At 34.2% G+C, this 26069-nt stretch overlaps 1 protein-coding gene across 3 annotated transcripts in view; it reads right to left on the bottom strand.

Moving 5' to 3' along the window:
* LOC120350637 overlaps positions 1-26069 on the bottom strand; it is a 194187-nt gene that overhangs the window by 57223 nt on the left and 110895 nt on the right. For 2 of the 3 annotated variants that reach the window (XM_039425037.1, XM_039425034.1), the window contains exons 8-9: positions 16655-16730; positions 11041-11355 (exon numbers count right to left, since the gene is read on the bottom strand). In XM_039425037.1, coding sequence (XP_039280971.1) covers positions 11041-11355; positions 16655-16730 — 391 coding nt within the window. The remainder of the gene's footprint in view (positions 1-11040; positions 11356-16654; positions 16731-26069) is intronic. The other variant, XM_039425035.1, reaches the window with a different exon arrangement.

Raw genomic sequence — 26069 nt, 5'->3', positions numbered from 1 at the left:
GGTCCCATGCATATGACCAAGTATACCTCATCTGAGAGCTTCTTGCCTGATGTTGATTCAGTTATACCTGAGTCTGTTAAACTTCTATTTGAGACCATTGTTTTGAGACACAAGAGTGGTTCATTGGAAAAATGGAAGAAAAAATGTATGGCTTTTTCACAAGACTCTGTACAGTGGTGCAAGACCTAACCCAGACATTGGCCTCAATCAACTCTTTGCCAAGTCTGCTTCTGGGATTAAACTTAGCCTCTCAAGACTTCCACCAATTGAGGATGCTGTACATCATCACTTCTGTCGCTGCTACCACCAAATTCAATCTTGGCAGCTGGTCAAAACATGTCCAACAGATTGGGGGTGGTCTTTAAATATGATGGCAATGTTCTTCAGCCCACACTAATGTTGCAGCAGCCTGCACCAGAGTCTCTTCTGCACATTGTGTCCTGCCAACGTAAGACTGGATGTGGTAAGGCATGTACATGCATCAAAGCAGGATTGAAATGTTCACCCATCTGCAAAAATTATTGCAGTGGGGTAAACTGTGAAGATATCATGGTGGCAACCCTTGAGGATGAAGATGATGGATGACCTGTCCCCGGACTTTAGCAACCCCTAAAACGATGATGACAGAGAGGCCGGCAAAGCACCAGAGCTCCAGGAGGAAAGCAACATACAATGAGGCCCATCCAAACGTCCAAGGAGGCAGCAATAATAGGCATGTCTTCAACAAAACTGGCGCAACTACTATAAGAGTAGATTAGATAGATTATAGAGTAGATTTCATGGAGACATTCTGCTGTTTCATTCTCAACTGGACAATCTAGTAAGTACTTGATAATTTCCATACTATGATACTGTATAACGTGCACATTTCATTCCCAACAATGGACGTTTTTAGCAATTAGCATTTAGTCTGAATTCACACAACAGTTAGCGCCAAATCATGAGTCTCATAAATTCAATCACTACCCTAAAATATAAATTTTTTTGATCAAAATCTTTTATCAGTGATTGTATTAAGATCTCCGTAATACTCTAATTACGATCAAATAATACCCAATACGACTTTATAAGAAGTGAAAGGAGGAATATAAATGAATTTTGTGATTTTTTGCAAAGTTGAAAAAAATTACCAATTCTCGACAAGCTATAACTCGCTTCATGTAGGAAATAGAAGAACGTTTCGGACATGAAAATTGTAGAGAATTTAACGCTCTTTGAAAAAGTATGGAATAAAAATATTGACAGAACAATTGGTTTTGGAGATATCGTGGAGAAACTGAAAAAAGTATGAGAATTAGATGGTTTTTAGGCTGCCAAAAGTTATGCCTTCAGAAATTTTGTTGGAAAACCATAGATTACTCTTACTGGAACCCCAATGGACCGATTAAAGCAATAAAATCAATAATTACCTTAATTTTGTTTGGTCCTATGTACTATTTGATTGAATAAAGTTTCAATTTTTAAAAACTCAGTTGTATCGACCAATCACTTAACCTGAGACATAGAGAAGCTGCTAAATTTGTTTTCTGATTCTTACAGTGATATTGGCGTTCGAAGGAGACTCCTTTTCCTTTTGTATTATCCTTGAAATGCAAAATTTCAAAGAAAAAACCTTAATTATATGTCGACGTGAAATTCAAAAATGAACATATCTGTCAAAATCTATTGCTGCATTCCACCATAAATGCGGAACATATATGAAATGCAAAACCATCGACTTGAATCTTAGACCACACCTCGCTCGGTCAAAAATAATTAAATGAACTAAATTAAATTAATAATGCTGAAGAAATTATAATATTAAAAAAAATTGATTTTAAAATATTTGAGAAATATTTTCATCAGATGAAAAGATTATCACAGAACTGGATGAAGAATTATCATATGGAATATAAATTCAAACGTGAACTGAGCTTTGTAACAATTTTCATTGTTCCAATTGTGAATGATGAGGATTTTGCGAATTATCATGAGAAGTCAGCCTGTTATGAAAATGGATTTCGCTTTTTTGGTTTCCTGCTTTGTGTTGTGTCGACTCTGCAAGTGTGTGCGTAGAAGTTATGGTGCTAAGAAAATCAACGATTTTCCTGGAGCATCAGTGCTAATGTGCGAGATAAATTACTTTTAACATGAAGAGGAGAAACCCAATTCTCCCTCCACAGTTTGTAACATAGTCACAGACGGATATCCTGTGCACAATTGGATGCGCCGTGTGTCATTTCGCTTCAGGTTCTTGTGATGAACACATCTCCGTAACATACACAAACATATCACTTTGGAACATTGCCAGTGGAGGGGAGCGAAGGTTACAAAGCTCTCTCACACAGGCACAAAAGAAGGAGAATGCTGCTAGGTAGTGGGAGAGATTAGTGGAGGATAGAGCATCGGACCTCTCCGTCTTTGAGAAAGAGCCGTGTTAAAAGAAATTTATCTCGCACTTTAGTTCATGGCCTCTCTTGCTGTCACTTGGTGGGAGAAAGTATCTTAAATTGTAGTTGTACCGCTTCCTTCTATTGGTGGAAATTTTTCTAGAAAATAGTAACTCCCAATCACAGTCAACGTTGGTTAGGTTCCTATCTAGTAAGGCCGTTTACAGCTGTCCACGGCAAGACGAGAAAAGCGAAGTGCATTCATTCAGCGTCTGTCCATTGCTGCTAACAGAACTAAAGATGTATTCTCTCAATAGATTTTGCTTGAACTTTTGTAGTGATTTGATATTTATTATGGCTCTCGGCCAGCTTAAGTCTTTCCTTTTATTGGCTCTGCAACCTTCTGTTGTAGAAGCATGTTTAGTTCGCTTGCGTTTTAGAAGTTTTTTTTTTAAGTAAAGAAGAGAGAGAGTATCAAAAATTGTCACCTCACAATGGAGATTTTCCTCCTATAACCGCTATTAAAGGTACGTCATAAATTTATTATATAATTAAGGAAATGATTATTGATGAAAGCTTCCATCAGAGTGTTAAATTTGTTGTGATAGATACATTTGAGTGTAATATGTAGAAATGTAGAGTACCTATTAGAAGAAATTGAAATTTTTTTATTTTAAATTATTTTTGAAGAGGAAGCTATTAACCTAAGTTTCAATTACTGTTGTTTGAATCCAAATTGACTGATGTTTATAGTAAATTATTATGAGTTCTATCAGTATTTTGTGTTATAGATTTTATTTGTTTGTTGATTCTAATGAAAAGCTTTCTTGATTCTCAAGGAAACACCTATCATGTAATTTTTTTTTTAAATTACACTTTATATGTAATTTATGTAAGAGAACTGACTGAACAGAAATACTCGAAAGACCTTATTATGAAGTAATTCAATCAACTTATGGAATTCTATGTACTCATCTCTTTGTATAAAGGGCATGACCCTGATTACAAATAAATTCTTTTCTATTAAATCAAGATATTGAAGTAGGTAATGTCTATTTGTGTTTTAAAGTAATAAGTATTGATTTGAGTTTTATATAACCTAAAGTAGGTTGACTTTATTATATAACTGAAGTTAAGTTAATTTGTATTATACTAGTTTATTATTTTTATTCTAACAGCGGTCAAAGTACGGGTTCATCAAAGTATGGACCCATCACAATGTACGAGTCCATCAATTGACGGGTTCATGAACGTGTGTCTTTAAGCCGCTGAGACGCCTCTGAATCGATGGCAGTCCTAGAAGCTTGGGGTATGCTGTCTCCTGTCCATCTGGACATGTAGAGCTTGATCACCAAGCCTAGATTCAAATTGAAGAAACAGCTTTAAGGTAACGACTTTTTTCCAAATTAAACGAACGTCCCAGGAACTCCGGATGTGACAAAATGGGTTTTAGTAACTATGGACTTTCAAAAGGGAGGGGTGTAAAATGTGCTAACCATCAATTGAAACGTGCGGAATTAGATCTTTTGTGGAATCGTAACTTTGAGATATTATTGGGGATGGATAGTTTACAAATTTTATTAATTTGGTTTGAGTAATAGATTTTCGGTTGTATCTCTACATTGAAATGTGAGGCCATATTTTCTCTGTAAGGATCCAGCTGGGAATTTCAGTTTTCTTAAATTTATATTTTATAATCTTCTAAACTACTAAAAGTTGAATTAGTATATGAAATGTTTAAAGTTCCCTTATTGATAAATTAATGTTTTAAAATAATTTTGGTCTTAAAGTTGTAAAGGATCGAATAGAAGTCTCAAGGACCCTAGCTTTTCTAAATTTGTTCATATATCACATATTTTTGAATAGTCTTCCTATGTAGAATTTCTTGATGTGATACTTGAGGAATATTTGTCTTTGCAGCTTTCATAATATAAAGATACAGAATAGATATTATTGGGGATTATTAATATTTGATAGTGTTTTAAAGGTTTCCTAGTGTGTTCTAAATGTTCTAAGAACTAGAACTAAGAATTTTATGTTGATCTTTCTTTTGAAAGATGTATTGTTATTTATGATTAACTTCTGAGAAATATCTATGATATCTTTTAATTCTTCTTTCTGAAATTAGAGTCCTTTGAGCTTCTAATGATTCAATCTAAAACATTTTAAATGTAAAGCAGACCGAGTAGGTTATTACCGAATTATCTATATCAGAGATAACCTTCTAAATTGAGTAATTTTTTTCGGTTTTCATGATGTAACTTCATTTTGTTTTTTAATTGTTGAATTTAACTGTAAGAGGTGACAATATAGTTGATATCTTCTCTCTATTTCGTTGTCTCTCTTGTCATTTCTGGTTTCCCGTTCTCTAGCACTAGGTATGTTTATCAAGCATCCCTTTTATTAAGTTATATTGTGTGTGCTTCTAAATTCTAAATTCCAAATTAACTTTCTAAGTTTTCATAGCACGGCACAGTTTGTTAACTATTTCAAACAGGTGACATCAGATTAGTACTGTCGGTACATCAACCCAATCAGCCATTGCCCATTTTCACACTGATTATCTCATCACCAACACGACATGACAGAACATAATTTACACTTAGCCTGTAGACAGTATTAATTAGAGAGGTTGTGGTTTATAGCTGCGCGAGGTCTACTGTTTACAGTGCTACTAGGTTACTAGGAGCTGTTTCCATGTGTTTCCAAATGGTGACTCTCAGACCAGTCGATTCTAGTCTCCACGACGTTACCATTTGAAAATACATGCTCTCAACTAAAGTCGAGTCTCTTCTCGACCTGAGTCGCGTAAGTGTGAGTTTAGCAATGATACCCAATTTGAGTTCAAAGCTGCGTTCACACTGTGTAACTTTGTTATAAAACTTTGGTTTTATAGGAAACAGCTATAACAAAACATTTTCGAATTCATGTAACTTTTTACATGTAACTTCGTGTTATAAAACATAATCTCGTGTTATATGTAACAGGTTTTTCATTTAGCTACATTTACACAGTGTAACTTTGTTACAAAACGTTGGTTATATAACAAATTTAACAAAAATGTTATAAACTCATGAAACTCATTACATGTAACTTCCGTGTTTTATAACATAATTTCGTGTTTTATAACAAGTTTTTCCTTTCCCGCACGAAGTCGGCAAAGATCAAAGAGCAATTATAACTTTGTCACATGGAACATGTGTTATAAGAACGTTTTACTACTTATAACATGTTACAAGTTATTGAATATGGTTGACATAGGTGGTGGGGGAAGTAGCTGAATCATCAGCTGCTTGACAGTTGCTGACACTTGACAGTGGTGATTGGTTTATTAGTCCAGTCAATATAGACATAAGAAAGGGGGTCTACTTGCAATTTATATTGTAGTTCTGATTTTTTAATATATTATTTGGATACATGAGAGAAGTCCAGAACCACTTTCTTCATGCAAAATTTCCTTGTGCTAGATACAGAATGGCTCAAAAACCTTGTATTTTCTGTTCATTTTCCAGTTTTCAGCTATTTCTGCCAAATCCAGTAATCGGACAGAAACATTTGCTCTCGCCTTTTTTAGATCATAAAATTCTGAATAAAATGAGATCATTCAGAACTCTCTTTAACCAATGAGTACTGAGTTATAATTTTTTCAAAAATGAGAAAAAATTTAAGAAAAAAGCAATTCTGATGAATTTTAGTTTTCGATCAACAGTATCTTCCGATTGTTACCATTGCCCAACTCACACTTACGCGACTCAGGTGGAGAAGAGACTCGACTCTAGTCGAGAACATGTGTTTCCAAATGGTGATACTCAGACCAGTCGATTCTAGTCCTCCGCGACGTCACCATTTGAAACACATGCTCTCAACTAGAGTCGAGTCTCTTCTCGATCTGAGTCGCGTAAGTGTGAGTTGAGCGTAAGATGTATAATTCGAAATCCCTCTGAGCGTATTTTTGTGCTCTACAATCTAAGATCAGATAGAGCACTCTATCTCATATGAATTTCCAGGTACACCTGACAACAATGCTCCTTGTATTGTGGAAAACACCTAATTTCCAACTTCAACCATCATCACCAACTACATTGTCCTCACATTGATATTTCGCACAATGAAATAAGTTCATGAGATTTTGTTCTATGAGAATCACCTGTTAGATGCACTTCATTCCAGTATTTCCTAGTGGAGAGGAGCGTTTAAAAGGACACCTCGAGGATCAAAATTTCTAACATTCATAAAAAGTAAGTATGGTTTTTGTTGGTGGGGAGTCCCTTGCGGGAAGGTCCCACCGCCTGAATATATAATTTAAGCCGTCAATGGGCCTTACGACTGTCATATTTCAGCCGGGACCGACAGTTAACGTGCCCATCCGATAACACGGGAGTGATCTGGTTAAAAAACTTTTGGTTGTGAGAGGGTTTCAAACACTCATAACTTTTGACACAATGCTCGGATCTCATCATACTACACTTCATTCTTCTCAGCTTGTCAAGGCGGTTCAAAATCATGCATCATAGTCAAATTAGGGCGAAAAATGGAAAATTTATTGTTGAGTGCACTCAATCCCATATTGCAATACAAAAATATGGTCAGTTTCTATATTATACAATAGAATATTCTCTTTCATATTTTCTGTAAAGGTTTTATTGAGAAATATAATTTAAAATATATTTTAAATTTTACTCTAAAGCGCATATTTTCTTAGTTATAACCTTCAAAAGCCCAAAAAAGCTTTTTTTCTAAATTTGTTCAAATTTCATTCCATTATAACTTTTTTTGTGCGAGAGATACAGAGAAATTTTACATCTATGAAATTTACAGCGTTTCTTCAACTTTGGAACGATGAATCTTCATGCGCTGTACGGCAAAAAATGAGTTCTCCAGCGCCCTCCAAAGAAAACCCTGCATGATTTATGGTGCGTTTTTCCATAGGCATGAGGTAACAAGCTAGAACTATAAAATCAATTTTTTCATGACTACATCAAGATAGAGACTTGCAAATGGTCTCAATCTCTTCGTTACAACCAGACGAATAAGAATATTGATTATGGAAACAACGAAAATATTTGACATCATTGAAAAGTACAATGACCGCAATCATTATTGACAGAAATGTTTATGTTGCTTGTTATTCAGTTATTGTGACAGATATCGGGTTGGTATCACAACCAAAGTGTTTAGAATTAACCAAACAATAATTTTCGAGAGAATCATCTCATTTCGACCACTCTTTCCATAAGTTATTCAACTTCAGAACTTGAAACATACATTTTTCGGGGACAATATTTTACTGTAAATGTATTCAGAGTGAACAAACACCAATATTATTGGCACAGTTTTGTAGAATGTTATAGAATATTCAAAATGGCATCTAGTTGATGGCTGTAAGTCCACCTTCTACGGCTGGGGCGTCATTGGAAAAAGAGAAAAATCTACTGTTTGCAGCGGAAAACACTCTTTTTTCACCATATGTTAAACCTGAACTAGGGTGGAAAGTAAAATATTGTCCCCAAAAAATGTATGTTTCAAGTTTTTGAAGTTGAATAAATTATGGAAAGAGTGGTCGAAATGAGATGATTCTCTCGAAAATTATTGTTTGGTTAATTCTAAACACTTTAGTTGTGATACCAAGCCGATATCTGTCACAATAGCTGAATGTTGAAAGCAACATGAAAATTTCTGTCAATAATGATGGCGGTCATTGTATTTTTCAATGATGTCGAATATTTTCGTTGTTTCCATCATCAATATTCTTATTCGTCATGAAAAAATTGATTTTATAGTTCTAGCTTGTTACCTCATGCCTATGGAAAAACGCACCAGAAATCATGCAGGGCTTTCTTTGGAGGGCACTGGAGAACTCATTTTTTGCCATACAGCGCATGAAGATTCATCGTTCCAAAGTTGAAGAAACGCTGTAAATTTCATAGATGTAAAATTTCTCTGTATCTCTTGCACGGAAAAAGTTATAATGGAATGAAATTTGAACAAATTTAGAAAAAAAACTTTTTTGGGCTTTTGAAGGTTATAACTAAGAAAATATGCGTTTTAGAGGAGAATTTTAAAAAACAAAAATTATAGAGCAAGATTTTTTAAATATTTTTGTCTGGAAAAACGGTTGCATATTTCGAACGATTATTGAAATACAAGCGATATAGCAAAATCCTGAAAATTTTGGCGGCCATCTTGTTTCCGAGTTGTTTGCCTGTGATTTCGACTTATCATCATCACGTTCCTTATTATGCTAGACCTAACAAAGAAATTGAGACATCTTCCACGGCTGTTACTCAAAAATGAACACTGAATAACATTTGCGCCCAGACGAACTTACTTTTACGGCCGTCGCCAATGAAACCACATGAGCATTGAGTAGTTGGCTTCAATGTCAGTTGGCTTTATGCAATGGAATCAGACAAAGCAATAACTTTTCCTACAGTTACCTTGAAAAGTAGCCATTGCTACACTGATTACAGAACGCAAAGAATCATTTTTCCGCTCTAGTGCAGGAAAATTTTTTTCTGCACTCCAGATTTGCAACATTGCAACGCAAAGTAGTTGGTGGGTTATATGGAGGATTAGTGCACGAAAACAAAAATTAAGTTGGTAACTGCACTGACTGGGCTGCTATAGTGTTGTGGTGCACGTGTGTCATAATATCAAGGACACCGAGTTCGAGTACAGCACAGTGCCACCCTTACAGCACACAGCCGCCCCGTCATTCAAACACTACTACGTTATTCTATTTTATTTATTAATAATAAAATTACACAGAAAAAAATTCGATGCATTTCAGGCAATTTTACCCATAATTACTCACTTTCCATATTCAATGGTAACTGTAGGAAAAATCAAATGTGAAATACGTGCGCAAAGTTCCTCTGCTGCACTCAAGAAACCATTCCACTCCACTCAAATAAACGTTTCTTTCGGTGCAGCAAACTGTCACTTTGCGCACTAGTTGCACAAATAACTATTGCATTGCTCGACGTGCGTTGTAGCATTTCTGCGCAGTTCAATAATCACCGTCCGTTACTTGGTACGCACATACCTCGTGTGTTGTCACCAATTCACTTCTATGTATTTCTACAACGGACGTCAAAAAGTAAGTTGCAACGGACGCACTTTGTGCGCTCGTTTGACCCTAGCCTAAAGGCTGAAGTTGCAAGTTTCAAGATAGAACATCATCGTATATAGTCGTCATGACAACTCCAAATAATGGAGACGCACAAACTGATGTTTTTGTTTTATAACATGTCACAAATTCCTTTTTGCCTATCAAGATTTTGTTGTATAACGAAAGTTTCATAACTTATTTTTCTAACAGTTACATGTAACCTGTTACTTATAACAAGTTGTATAACAAGGTTACACAGTCTAAACGCAGCTGAAGATTTGAAGATCGAATAATGATATTTCGATGATGGAAAATGGAGACAATAAAATGGTGCATCTTCAAGGTCTTTGATGGAAAAGATAAATAAGTTACAGTAGTGCGAGCTCCACTTCAAACGGTTTTAATTTGATGAATGGAAAACATTGTTTGTTGATGATCTTTATTATAAGGAATGCTAATGACAGATTAGCGAGAATAACACTTAAGCTGTGTTTACACCGGAGTTAATAACACAAGTTTTTAACATTTCTGTTATTAACCGATGTTAATTATTACAAAAGTCATTAACATCATGTTGAACTGGGATTACACCGGAGTTAATAACACGATTTATTGACAAAAGTTATCAACTTGACTGAATCGACAAAAATTTCTCTTAACGTTAATAACTTGTGTTTCTAAAGCTGCGTTTACACCCATATTAATAACACGAGTTATTACCAAAAATTTATTAACTTGACGGAATCGTCAAAAATTTCTCTTGACAAAAGTTAATAACTCATGTTTCTAACAGAAAATTCCTTGTTATTAAACAAGATCTTGTTATCAATATAATTGACTTTATTCATATGATTTAACATCCGGAATAAGAAGCAAAAAATTGTCTTCAAATTTGAATTGAAACATGTGTGTGATCATTGAAATAATGATCTTCATCTAATCTAATGTAAATAAATTATAATGCGTTTACACCAAAGTTTAAAACAAACGTTTTTAACATAAGTTGATAACATTCTCTTTTGGCTGCTAGTTTTGTTATTATCAAAAGTTAATAACTTTGTCATGTGTTTTGTCTGCAGCTGTAGTTGTAGGGTAGGGATGCTGGGCGAGGGGGTTGCGGGAAGATAGTAACCTGTTATTAACAAAAGTTACAAGTCATTTAACGAGAATACTCATATGATATAAAAGCCAGAATAAAAAGCAAAAAATCGTCTTCAAAATAATTTAAATTCAAACAGGTGTGATCATTAACATAAAAATCTTCATCTGATTTAATGTAAACAAATTATAGTGCGTTTACACCAGAGTTGATAACAAAAGTTCTTGTTAAAAACATGGAATTTTCTGTTAGAAACACGAGTTATTAACTTGTTGAGATAAAGTTTTGTTGATTTAGTCAAGTTGATAACTTTTGTTAATCGTGTTATTAACTCCGGTGTGAACGCAGCTCAATAAGATGTTAGTGACTTTTGTAATTAACATCAGTTAATAACAAAAATGTTAAAAACTTGTGTTATTAACTCCGGTGTTAACGTAGCTTCAGAAAACTATTTCACTTACTGCATTTTGATACCAGTATTTGGAGATCTGTCGTCAGCTAGGAACTCTTCTTCATAAGATGTTCCCACTTGAAATATGCGGTGGAAATACATCCCTTTTTCATCCAGAATTTCTGTTGAATACGGTTTGAAGTATTTTGGACGATAGCTTAATCCCTTTAATAGATTTTTCACATTTTCGCTTTTTGTAGATTCTTTGCCATTAGGTTTTGCAATTGATGATTGTTCATCTTTTGACTTTTCATTGCTAATCATCTTCCAGGTAGCGAATTTCAAAACGTCCAGTGGAATGTATTGCGACTGTGTTGATTCCCTACTGATCAATGGAATCAAATCTTTAGTATGTGGCTTTGTGAAATGAAACCTATCATCATGCAAATCATTGAGTCACCTACACATCAACCAAATTCAAATTAATACCATGTATTGGAGTTTGAATTAAGTAATGTTATTATACTTCTAAAAAATTAGAATTAATTTGAAAAACACATTTAAAAAATCTTTATATCCACTTAACTCTTGAGGACTGTATTCTGTTTCTAATTGAATCTAGATGCCGTAAGCAACCAAGTACTAACCATGAAGATATTCACTTCAAACTGTTAGCGTTCCTCATAAGTAACATGTATAGTAATTGTTTCCTATTCAAAACCAGTAGGCTGACAGGCAATATAAAGCCGAACCCAGTTGGGATATATACAGGCAGTAAAGACAGGGCTAGTGCAAATTATGAATAAATTGAATGAATGAATGAATGAATAATCGCTTTTATTTTAACATTTTTTCAAGATGATATTATAAAAGAAAATATTTACAGTTATAGCAAGCATTACCCTTGGTCAACGACCGTCAGGACGAGGTTTGTCATAAGTAGAAAATTAAATACAAAATTAAACATTTTTCAAATAATTTTTACATTTCTCTTTTCAAATAATTTTTCTCTTTGAAGTGTTCATTCAACAATTCACAGCTCACTATCCATTGAATTCCGAAATCAATTAGTTTCTGTATTTCCATGCACCAACACAGTATGCACCTATCATGCACCTATTAGTATGCACCTATTAGCCAGTCATCTCCGTTGAGGTAGTTGTTCAGCTCTTCCCGTGACAATGCTGCCCTGCCAAAGTGTTGCCATCTGAACTCGACAAGTATGGGACATGTTCCAATGAAATGAGTCACAAATGAGAGCCTGTTCCCATTTAATGAATACTTATTGAGTCGAATCAATTCATTTCTTGCTTTGAAGAATTGAAAGCTGAAATTTTGAGAAATTTGATCACTCCAGTGATCGAGCTTTCGGCGAATGGTGTAGTGCTGGCTCATGGCGACCCGCTTCATCTGTTGATCTCGCAGCTTAGGCCTACTTCCAATCCTGTCAATCGTCTGGTCGATGTTCAAGCTACCTGCTGAAATCTCCTCCAATAGGATGTCAAACAAGTCATTCAACATCCTCCAATCATCATACAGAAATAGACTTCTTCGAATCATCAATTTCAATAGCATTCATGGATATCTTCTTTCATGCAGATTCAAACATCGCTTTAGAAACTGGAGGTGTAGCCTTATTGTATGCAGGAAAATTGGACAGACTCCGGTCTCCAGAAGCGAAGCCTGATTTGGTGTGTATGATGGGAGACAAAATACCTTCTTAAGGAAGAAACGCTGAATACTTCCAACCACATCATAGATTCTTCCACCCCACACCTGTGCTGCATGAGAAATTATAGACCTTCCTACTGCATCGAAGATTTGTAGCTTTGATTTGAATGGTATTGCATTATTAAGGAGGATATCATCAAAGAGATTCATAGCCATCTTTGCTGAGAGTGATTTTTCTCTAAAATGCTCTTTTGATGACAGCTTTGTGGACAATCTTACTCCCAGATACTTGTACACGTTAACAACCTCTATTGGCCTCTCTCCAAAACACCACTTTTCAAGCTAAATATTGCTTGTTAACTGCATCCAAGTCTCTGATGGGGTCTTGTAAGTCTGTCAATATCGAGTTATTGAGGCTTGTGAATATTTGTGATGCATTGTTATATATTGTCCTTGGCAGCCTGGTCCAAATTAGATTTTTTCATGTAACCGAATTCACAGCATCTCCATCATTATGAGGATGATATTTATCACCGGCCAATGGTAAGCATTGACATTGCCCAAGATATCCATAATTCTTCTACTCTTCTGCAACAATGTACTATATATCAGTAATGATCTCAACCGTTTGCAAAGTTATAGTAATAACAGCTCTTTATATTGCAACTAGTGTGCAGGCTTGCCAACTATATATCCACCTTCCACCAACTCTTCCAGAATGGAGTTGATCTCATTCTCAAGATCAGTGTTGCCAACTGTTCTAGATTGGTCTGATAACCATAGCCTGTCCACAAGTTCATTTGGATCATAGTAGTTGACATACTCAATTTTGGTAGCATTGTTTGCAACCATATTGAACGGTGTTGCCAATCATCTTCCAGAAGTCTGACGTTGTAGCAGGGAGAAAATTGTCTTCTCATACTTGAGATCGTTGAAGTTTTGGATGTAACCATTAGGGTTATTATTTTCTTTATACACATTTGTGAAATGTAGAATGTGTCTGTATGCATTCTTATCAGCATTTTATACACATACATTGTCAGGCATCTTTTTGAAAATGAGTTTGCAGAGTCTAGGCCTTGCATCAAAATCCATGGAATGTGCTCGATTCTCAGGATCAGTCAGCATAATCATATTCCCCAAATGTTGAAAGCTTACTTCCCAAGTGATAGAATATTCTGTCCTTCCAGTTGATCAAGTACCTCCTGGATTATGTTAAAATCACGCATCCAGTGATTACAATTCAATTAAACTGGCAATGTACGGTAGTGATCATTATACAAGATTCAATTTAGATTCTCACAATATAATCATTTTCGACTTTGACAAACTTGGGAAGAATCGAACAATTATTTCCTCTTTTTATTCCATAAATTTCTCCTCCACTTGCTCTATCATAGCATGTAGCTCTAATTGCAAGAATCCAAATGATTTCATATTGGGGAAACTTTTTCTCAACTAGAAGAAAAGCTATTTTCATCTCTGATAAATGTCTCAAAGAGGAGGAAAATATCGCGATTCTGAAGGAAATTCGAGAAATCTGCATCATTCAATTTATTCTGTATTCCAGCCACATTAAATGCAACTACATGAATTTAGAGTTAGCTTGTCATTAAGATTGTTTTTTCCAAACAACAGCTTTTCTGATAGGCTTTACTATTTTTTTCTTTTATCGCCCCCTGAGGAGAGAAAAAACGAGCTGATATCTGATGCTTTCCATCACCTCAATTTTCCTTTTCCTGCAGTTTGCCCTTCAGCCTCTCTTCTGTGCTTTTTCAGATTTTCCTCCCAATCCTGACTCTCCACTCCCTCGTGGTCTTCAACATCTATTAACTGTTTCTTATCTATATAGTCACCTCCTTCATCCCTCAATATCCTCTGTCTCTCGCGAGACTGCCCGTCCAAATCATGTGTCAGAAATATCTTGGAGCCTTTCAACTTTCCACACTCCTGAATAATATTATTCTTCTTGATTACAGATACTAGGGATAACATAACCGGAAGCGTACCCTCATATTTTTTACTGTCAATCCTCCTCTCCAAATTAGAGTCAACCGTCTTGAGTTCAACCTTCAGCACTTTATTACAAATATCCAAAGTTTTCTTCATCAATTGTGTTGATTTTCCACCATCTGCCTCATCGACACGACACCAAAGAATATTAGATTATTTTCTCTTCTCATATTCTCAATCAACGCTTTTGTAGTTCTCGTTTCAATTCTTCATTTTCTTTGCCCAGTTCCACAATTTTACTATTCTACTCAGCTATGATGGAAGGGATATTTAGCGCACTTATTTCTTTCTTGATAATGTTCTCCGTACTAGTGTTGATTTCTGTTTTGAGAAAATTTCAAACATAGCTTCCATAGTTTTAATATCAACAGCCATTTCAACATGAATATTTTTGTGATGATCTACGTAAGCAAAGCAATCTTTCAGTGTGTTCCGACAGAAGATTTCCTTTATCAAATCCTATAGCCTGATAGCTTTGTTCATTGGGAACAACTTTGTTCAGTTGAGAAAGAATACAGGTATATACAACATTTACTGAACAGATAAGCAATGATGAGAGAACAGAAGGATAGCCGAAATAGTGATCACAAAATGTATTCAGAATTCCTGGTGCAAATTATGGAAACATCCTAGTAGTTCCATTAAAAGGATTATGGGGAGTCCCACTCGAAATAAAAATAAATTCACTTTTCCTTCGTCTCAAAATTTTGATCCGCTATTTTGAATCCAACTTCATTTTTTAAATGTGATACATGTTTTCGATACAGAATTTCAAGAGAGAATGAATGGCTGGGATCGCACATCTGAAATCTCAAACCGTTTCAAGGATATTTACATTTGAATATATTAATAAATCATACAAAAATGAAATAAATGAGTAGGCTAGGCCTACATTGAAGGCTGACAGATCAATATTTCCTTTTCAAAGTGTTTAGTATATGAGTACATGTTACAATGTTTAATTATATCTAAAAAGTAAAGTTTGACATCAGTACTCTGGATCGAAATCTTATCATCAAATGACCACGTTCCCTTTTGAAAAAAAGAGTTAGATTCAAAGAGACAGAATGACAGAAAATTAGTTTCTCAATTCAAATATATAACTCCCATTGAAACCTTCTTTCAGAAGAAATATTAAGCCATTTCCATAATTTTCACCAATCTTATATATAATAACTAGCTCACCCGGCGAACTTTGTACCACCAAAAAGTCAATGTATCTCATGTCACACTTGACTTTATTTGGTGGATCATGAGATTCATCTGACAATCAATAATTTCATTTACATTTCAATACGGACTTCATATGTGCTTAGTCATGCAGCATTTATTATACCGAAAACATATTCTTTTCAATCAATTGGTTTATCTAATCAATATCAATTATCAATATTAATTAATCAATTATCTTATCAATATCTAACAGTAAAGTGCTGATTAAAAAAAAAAAAAATAGATAGGTTTTAATCAGTGTTTCAAAGATGAATTTAATGTTTTCATAGTTGTTGATTGTCAATAGATAGACAAACTACCGTTTTTATACCAGTACACAATATTTATCTGTTTATTACAGCTGGCAACTTTAGATGCTAATCATATTATCACAATATGATCTTGAATCATGATCATCTTTCTCTTCTTCGGTAGCCGCTCGGCCGAAAATTTCGAAAACATGGGTCTGTAAAATCGATTATTAATTGATAATTATTAGCCCTCCCATTAAAATCTCTGGTCAGAAACCATCCCCAATATTCAGACAACATATCCCCAAAGTTTCATGCCGTTCTGTCAAGTAGTTTTTACGTCTACAGGGAACAGACAAAAAAACTAACACACAAACAGACATTCATATATATATATATATATATATATATATATATATATATATATATATATATATATAGATTATATTTCAAAGATTTACAAGTCAGCTGTTTTGTATATACTTTCAAATTTCAATGAAACTGGTTCAAAATGTGATATTCAAATATACTCCTTACCCAGACTCTTTCATCTCATTCGATTTTTGAAATAAATTTTCTACAATCTTGTTACTTCTGATAAAAAATTGTCCATCTGAAAAATAAATGAAACCAATTTTACTGTACGCCATCTGCAGCTGCAGTAGTTCAGCAATCCTTGGGCGCCAAACAAAAGGGGCGCCAAGGAAAAGGGTGCGCTAACAAAAGCTTCCTTAAGGGGCACCATACAAAAAGGGCGCCCCCCTGAGGGAAAAGGAGGTGCTCTCAAATATCCAGTTTTAAAGTGAATAGGAGTTTAGAGGTTTGAATCGCTAAATTGCAGAAGTGAGAAGTAAAATTTAAGTTATATAATAAGGTCAACACTTTTTTATTTATTTATAGTTTTTACAAAGAAACACTGATTGGGAGAGAAAAACTGAGGATAATCCTTGTACTATTTCTCTCCTTAATTAAGATAACATTTCAAAAGTCCGAAATAGGGTTAGGATTTAACTTTTCTAAAATTTAGTCCATTTTCACTCAAAAACAAATATAAACACTATGGCAGTGGAGAAAGATAGGAGAACAATTGTTGTCGATTCCACTGCCTTGACACTGCCTTTATAGATGATAGCTGATATTGATAAATCCGACGTAATATTAATATTTTGATGTAACTATTATATTCTTGTTTGAAGTAGCCCAATCAATTATATTCTATTCCAACATATTTTTCAATGATTTACAATAAGTTTTAGAGTTGAGATTGTATATTCTATTATTCTTCCGGTAGTCGCGCCCTAATCAATCACACGAGAAGTCGCGTGTTGTACTTTTTTACAACATCCAATTTTCCAAGTGTTATGTACTCTGTTTACTGTCAAAACATATTAATTAATTGTATAATTACTTTTTCCATCTTCTTGGATTATTTTACGCCTATGAACATTTGGATGATTACCATTTCATAGCCCAATAAGGTACACCAAGCAAAGCCATCAATTCTTTGTTATTGGTTCGTTTACAGTCCCCGTATACAGCCTTTCCCTATGCACAGTGCGACTTGTGCACTGTCGGGACTAAATGGAACTTAAAGACTGAACCATTGCTCGGTTGATACTGCAACTCAGTGGAGTGATGGAGAGAAATTTTTGGAATGCATAGGTCACTCATTCACTGACACCGGCCCCAATAGTTTTGTGCAGCAAAAAAAACTGACACTGTTGTATATTTTACAACAGCGCGACTACTAGAAGGTTAATTAGTTATACTTTGACATTGTTAAATAACGATCCGGCAACGTTTCGGAGCTTCACAACAGTCTGTTAATTAAATGCTGCCATTATAACGGAGACCTCACTGAAGTACACAGTTAAATTTTTGAGAAGAGTATACACAGGTATACTTTTGAGATGAGTAAATTTTGATGTTGAGGTCCAAGAGGCACAGGTGGAGGGGGTGATAAGTTGATGGGATGGGAAGTGTTGATGACTGCAATGAGAGTCAGTTACCGGTACCCTGCACTAGAGAGAAAGCTATGGTGAGAGGGGGTGCTTCTTTGTTCGCGTTGAGAGGTTCAAGTAGGCTTAGTATTTTCTCTAGCAGCCATGGGCGTCATGCTTCTTCATTGGTTGGCGATAGTGACACGTTTTCAAGCGTGATGGGCAATGTGTATCCTAGTTCATAGTGCACCAATGGAGTATGCATTGGATTGCTTGCTCTCGAGAGTCAGGAAGTTGCTCGCTATTCAGGGAATTATTTTGTTGTTTTCTGGCTGGAACCAATAACATTGATTCGGATCGTAACGATCATCCAATAGCACATCTCATTGCTCAGTTTAAAAAGGTCGGTTAGTAGCTTAGCCCATACAAATTTAATTTCCACACAGATACGATCTATTCATGTTTTTGTTGGGAAGTTGGATAGTCCAAAGGAGAAAATGGCCTCTGATAACAAGCTCGCAATATTATAAGCCTGCATAGCTGTCCAAGAAGGCTCTACACTTCTCATGGACTCCATATGAATAAATGAGGGAAAAATAATTTTCCAGGAAAATATTGTACATTGTTGAGTCGTACATGAAGGATAAGCCTGGTGAGATTTGTGGTTTCTTGTGATGTTTTGAATCGCTCACCGGCCTCTCATTTGGCCTCAAGCACTAGTTTTGATTTGTTCGGATAAACTGTGGAAAACAGGGAAACTCCAGGGAGGGAACTTCCATTAGTATTGACGCCGTTTGAATTTAATGGAGTTTGGCGCTGAGTAGTTAGCTTCAATCTCCCCTGTCTACCCCTGTATACCCCTTTGCGGTATTTATTGAATGAATTCAATATTAATTCTATACATTTTATAGGGTTATCGTTAGAGTAATAATTAATCAATCTATTTGCTTGTTTTATTTCCATTATTCCAGCATAAAAAACAAAAATATAATTATCAGATTACTCAACATTCTTAACCAGTCATTACTTTAATTTAATTTATCTGCGTTATCCGCGTTGAAAACAATGGTTAAGTAGGTTCAATTTTTATTTTTTCATTATTATTTTTTATCTTGCTTTGAGTGAGGAGTAGGATAATATAGTGTGTCTTTTTTGGAGTGAATTATGTATTGTTCTCTAAATTATTTGAAAAATAATCTGGAAATATTTGAAAAATAATCTGGAAATATTTGAATTTAGTATAGGCCTTCTGGATCACAAGGTGATTTCATTGGAATTTAATTTACTGTAGAATCTTATTAGTATATTTACTGTAATTGTTACATGTAGCTCCGGGCTTGATTAGCTGACTTGACTTAAATATTTATTTTACTTCAACTGGTATCTTCTCTGTATAGTGATAACAGTCGAGTCTACTTCTTTTCTAGCATTGTGCTGTTTTGTTAATTTATCTTGTTTTTGTTTTAGTTTTTATCTTGTTTTATTTCTACGCAGCTAAAAAAGAAAAACTTAACTAATTTCCTGTAACTTGGGTAGTTATAGTGAGGTTAAATATTTGTTTCGAAAAATTGCATTATTAAAAAGTAATAGGATTCAATTCGAATAATTTTGTTATCAGAAAGTAATGTATTCAATTCGAATTAATAATTAAATTGAATACATTGTTGGAAAATAATGATGCGATATTCAATTCGAATGATTGGCTAAAGTATTATGATTATTTGTAGTACGGTACCCTTTACAATTAATATTGATTGATGTCAATTAATATTGATATTAACGGATGTTGATTTAATCCTTATAATGCTGCTTGTAATTGCTAATAATATTGAATTATTCGGATAATTTTTCGAGAATTATCAAAAGTAATATGATATTCAAATAGTCTACTTTGAAATATTATCTATAATAACATAATTAGACTATATTGCTTTATTATCAGTTATGATACACCTAGTGTTGGTCTAATAATTTATGGTTCTTATTTACACAAATACCAATAAAAACCATCTATTCTGCCTCCAATGTATATTATCATGTTCAAATTTTTTCCGTACATTATGTTACATGAAATTTGTATTTTTTGTGGCGGTTGAGCGGGCGGATGGTCCCGGAGATTTTTTATTATTTTTTGTTTTAGAATTTTTTTTACTGTCTATGGACAGACATGAAATAGAATTAGACAATTATAATACAATATTTTGTAGAGAGTATGATACATTTAATTCATTCAATTTATTTTTTAATAAAGAGAGAAGCTTGAAAATAATTCATTTAAATATAAGAAGCTACAATGAAAACATTGACAATTTATTGGTGGGACTCAACTCATTAGATTTTGAAATAGACATTATTGTGTTGACTGAGACTTGGCTCAATATAGATGATATCAAGCAACTTGACGGTTATGAAACTTATCAGACAGCAGATAAGCGTAACAGAAACGACGGAGTGCTTGTTTTTATCAAGAAATCGTTATCATCAGTTGGGAGAAGTTTGAATATCGGTGGGGTCAATGCTGTAGAAATTGACTTTCACTATGATAAAAAGAAATACTGTTTATTAGCAATTTATCGAACCCATGATTCTAATGTACAGGAATTCACTGATCATCTTAGAAATTATTGTATTGAAACCAATAAGGGCAAAACCAATATAATCGCAGGAGACATTAATATTAATATATTAAATAACGACTTACAAACAGACAGTTATTTAGATGCTTTGTACGAAAATGGGTTTATCAATTGTATTGATAAACCAACAAGAGAACAGAATAATAGCAGTACACTGATTGATCATGTATTTATAAAAAATATTGATGTGTCTTCAGTTCAGTCAGCAATTGCAAAAGTTTCTATAACAGACCATTACATAGTAGCCTTGCAAATAAATTCAAATTCTATGGATACAACCACAACTGAATCACCTAAATTTTACATTCATAGTGAAACTTTAGAATCTTTTCTCAGAGAGGAAACATGGGACTCTGTGATTGCCGAGCAAGATGTTAATACTTCAGCAGATAATTTTTTTTCTATTATAAAATTTAACATTGAAAGGTCAAAAAAGCCGGTCACACAAGTGAACTCACGTTTTAGAAAAATAAAGCCCTGGATAACGGATGGATTAGTTAGGTCAATTAGAGAGAGAGATAATTTACATAGGCTTACTAAGAGACAACCCTTTAATTTAGAATTAATTAATTACTTTAAAAACTATAGAAATAGATTAAATGACTTACTTAAAAAAACCAAAGCCCAGTATTATAGAGATCAAGTAAACGATAGTGGTAATGACCCAAAAAAGTTCTGGCGCGTAATAAATGAAATTTCAGGAAGAAATAATAAAAAAGAAGGATTTCCATTAGATCATTTCAAAAAAAATTATATTTTTGATTCTCCACTTCATAAAGCGAGAGTAGTTGCAGATGAATTCAACGACTATTTTTCGCACGTAGGGGAGAATTTGGCAAAGGCCGTTCATTCCAATAGTGTTCCAGCTATTGATGATTATCTCTATAGACTGGACACGAACTTCATCTTGCATCCGGTAAATGATGATGATATTTGTAGATTTGCTTCCGAAATAAGAGGCATGTCCGCTCCCGGCTTCGACAATATATCTGCTCAATTTTTCAAACAACATATTAAAATCTTTATTAAACCCCTTAAACACATTTATAATTTGAGCATTACTCAGGGTATTTATCCAGATAGTTTTAAAATAGCCAGAGTTTTTCCACTTTTTAAAAATGGTGATAGATCCCATGAGTGTAACTACAGACCTATTTCTATTTTAAGCATTTTCTCTAAAGTTTTAGAAAGAATTATAAAATTTCAGTTGAGTAATTACATTGAGGCTAACAATATTCTTGCAGATGGACAATTTGGATTCAGGAAGGACAAAAACATATCTGATGCACTGTATAAATTAACTCAAGAAAAGACCAATCAATAAATAAAAACCTTAATAATTTAATAATATTTCTGGACCTGGCCAAAGCCTTCGATACAGTCGATAGATCGAAGCTATTAAAAAAACTTGAAATGTTAGGTATTCGTCACAACTCTTACAATTGGTTCAGGAGTTATCTATCGGATAGAAAACAGGTCGTCCAACTGTTGGGTGTTGAGAGTAAAATTAACAACATTGAATACGGTGTGGTTCAGGGCAGCACCTTGGGGCCTCTCTTATTCCTGATTTATATAAACAACTTAGCTAAACTGCCACTTGACGGTAACCTGTTCCTATTTGCTGATGATACAGCTCTGCATGTAACCGGGGTGAATAAGGAAGAAATGTATCAAAAGACTTCTCGTGATCTCCACCTTTTGAAGGCGTGGTTTGATGATAATATTTCGACGCTTAATATAAAAAAATCAAAATTCATGGAAATTTCTTTATGGAAAAATCATGAGCCTTCTGTTGACACGTTAATGTTACATTCTTGTGGGAATCCAGATAACAATCAGTGTCAGTGCGATTGTATTGAGAGAGTGAGTTCTTACAAGTATTTGGGAATTATGATTGATGAAAAACTTAACTGGTCAGTTCACATTGCCTATCTGAAAAATAAAATACGTAAATCCATTTACATTTTTCTCAACTTACGCCAGTTTTTATCTAAAGATGAACTTAGGAATGTATACTTTGCATATGTCCAATCGTTAATAGTTGCTGGGATTTTAGCTTATGGGGGTGCTTATAAAACAATTCTATCTCCGTTATTGATAACTCAGAAACTAATTATAAAAATTGCTTTAAAAAAACCCGTCCGTACCCCAACTGCACTAATATATGACGAGTTCAACGTTCTCGATATTCGCCAGTTGTATGTCAAGAGCCTACTGTTGTATATTCATAAATATAGAGCAGATATGTTCACGAGAGTTGCTCACAACTATAGTACTCGGTCGGCGGAGTCTTTGGGCATAGAAGTACCTAGACTTGTGGGGGCTCACTCCACTACAAACACTCATTACATTTCGCACATCATTTTCCGAAACATTCCGGCTTTCTTAAGAAGGGTAGAGGATTATTCCCTTTTTATTTATAAAAAACTTATTACTGGTTGGTTGAAGGAGATTGGCAGGGAGGGTATTGAAGAACTAATTCATTCTATTTATCAATAACTAATTAACTGATGCCCCACAGCTCCGTTTCATAAAAAATAAAAATTACTCATATAGTAATGATAATAATAAAAATAATAATAATAAAAAATAAAACAAAATATTAAATTTGTTAATAACAATGAAAAAATAAATAAAAATGAATAGCGAGCATCTGCGATCTGTAAGGAAGCTGTATTGCAAACGATGTTTATAGTAATACAGTATTACGGTAATTTTATGGTTTTTGCTGATGAATGCGAGAGTCAATCAGTCAGTCGTGATCAGTTTTTATAATTTATATAAATAGATTTTACGCTTACCCTAGTATATGCTGTGTTGTTTATTGTAGTGCAACAATATATGGTTTCTTTGTTCCACTGATATGTGTTGTACTGGAGTTTTATATTGTTCTAGTTTCTAATACTTTTGTAATATTCTTCTCTCTTAAAGTATAGTATTCTCTCTTATAGTATATTCTCTAAAGTATATTCTCTCTTAAAGTATATTCTCTAGTATATTCTCTAGTATAAAGTATATTCTCTCTATAAGTATAAAATGCTTATTTTAAGTAACAATATAGGCTATTAGGCCTATATTTAAATAGTATTGGCTATTTTAACGGACTCCACGTACCACACGCAGGCTCTGGCCTAAGTGGTTGTGATGCATGATATTTTTAGAATTTGTTCTGCCTAAAGTATACACTGTTTGTAAAATTATGTTATGTTATTGAGTTATAAGTTTTTTCTTGTATTTTTGTTATATGCAAAATGAAAGCCAATTTGATTTGATTTGATTTTATTTGATTCTATTGGCGCACTCTAGTGCGTGATTGTTTGTTTGTTTTGTAGTTTTCAAGTTTATTCGGTTCGCATGACTGCCTTCGTTGACAGGACAGTTCGACTCATTCGCTGATTTGTTTGTATTTTTATAGGAAATTATTAATTGTAATTTGGTGTCTCCGATCGTAGGGAGTAATAATTTTTTTTAAAGTACATGTGAGAATTTGAGTATTTTTTATATTGAAAGTAGTAGTTAATTATTAGTAAAATTGAGAAGCAGAATACCATACATGATTCAACAACTCTCTGCAGTGCCTGGCTACATCATAAATCATCAGGGTCATGTGATCTATTCACATTTCTCTATTCCTTAATTCTTCCCTTTACCTTTTTACCACCCAGACCTACAGGTAAAAATCACTCTGACTACACTACTCACTACAGCGTAGATCATCAGCCGGGGTAAGTTCTAATAATAGAGATCTTCATTGCATCATGGATGGATTCATTAGTATTTTTCTGCCAGAATATTATATTGAATATTAAATCGATTAAAATTACAGTCCACTTAATCAGTAATTTGTATAACTAATTAGATATTCTAGAGTTGAAGATGAACGAGTCATTTTGGATAAACAGGGTATGAGTAGAAGAAATAATAAATTAATTCTCATTTGTTATCAATTTCCATATACAGAGTGTCACAAAAAAACTTGATGATTTTGAGCAGCTGCTTTATCCGGTGGATCCATTGGTAATTACAGTCAATTCAATGTTCAGCCAATTACATTGACTGAACACTGGTTAAACTCGAATAATGTTTCAATTCTCAATACACTCTCCAAGTATCAGCTAGCTTCCCATTATTGTAGAGAGAATAATAATAGAGAAGGAGTCTGTATACTTTTTTAAAAAGATCTTGAATTCAGAATCCGGGATGTGGGTTTCTACACTAGTAAAAAACTTCAGGCGATCCATACTGATTTGATTTATTACTTACAGCACTCTAACACACGGAAGTAATCTATGAACAACTATAAACTGATAACTACCTAATAAATTACAAGTTTACGTTAACTAATCAGTTGTGATTGAGAAGCGAGAGAGAAAGGTTGTTTTTGTGCGGGCGCTCTCTTATCTAGCAACTGGCAGATAATAGCTTGAAAATTCCGTTTACCGTAAACAGTGCTTGTTTTAAATTTGTATTCTACTTAATATACTTCGACTTTAAATTCTTTTATCACTTTCCTTGCCCTATTACCATAGGTAAGGAAAGTATTGCTTTCCAAAAAAATTAAGGTACACCTATTTCTAAATTTCTATACGTTTCAAGGTCCCCTGGGTCCAAAAAAGTGGTTTTTGTGTATTGGTCTGTATGTGTGTGACATGGGCCTTCCAGCGAAGCTTTGCGTCCAAGATCATACCTAGATACTTGGCATCATTGGCATATGGTACAACTTGGTTGTTAATTGTTATTGGTATGGGCAGGTCCTTCTTATTGGTGAAGTTGATGTGAATCGACTTTGCTTCATTTAGTTTCATCCTCCACTTTCTAGTCCAATCTTGAATTTTGTTGATGGATCTCTGTAGTTTTTCTGTTACAATATGAATATTACTGTCTACTGATAATTACTGTCTACTGTTGCTGTAGTATTCTCATCAAGGCTGGGAATATCGCTGGTATAGAGTAGGTAGAGAAATGGTCCTAGAACACTTCCTTGAGGAACTCCTGCTTTTATTTCCTTCAAATCAGAATATGAATTTTCATGCCTGACTCTAAAGTATCTGTTAGTCAGATAGGATTTTAATATATCTGTAAATTGCTTTGGTAGCACTTTTTTCAGTTTGAAAAGAAGACCTTCATGCCACACTTTATCAAAAGCTCGCCCTATATCGAGGAAAGCTGCTGAACAAACTTTTTTCTCTTCTAGGCTCTTCTCTATTACATTCACAATCCTATGCACTTGGTCTATTGTTTTGTGTTTCACTCTGAAGCCAAATTGGTGATTTGGAAGTATGTGCTATCTCTCAATTATTGGTGTTAGCCTACTCAGTAAAATCCTTTCAAACAACTTGGCAAGCACAGGTAGCAATGATATTGGCCTATATGATG

Source organism: Nilaparvata lugens, chromosome 3 (genome assembly GCF_014356525.2).
Source record: "Nilaparvata lugens isolate BPH chromosome 3, ASM1435652v1, whole genome shotgun sequence".
NCBI lineage: Eukaryota > Metazoa > Arthropoda > Insecta > Hemiptera > Delphacidae > Nilaparvata > Nilaparvata lugens.
This window is presented reverse-complemented; position numbering and strand designations above follow the sequence as displayed.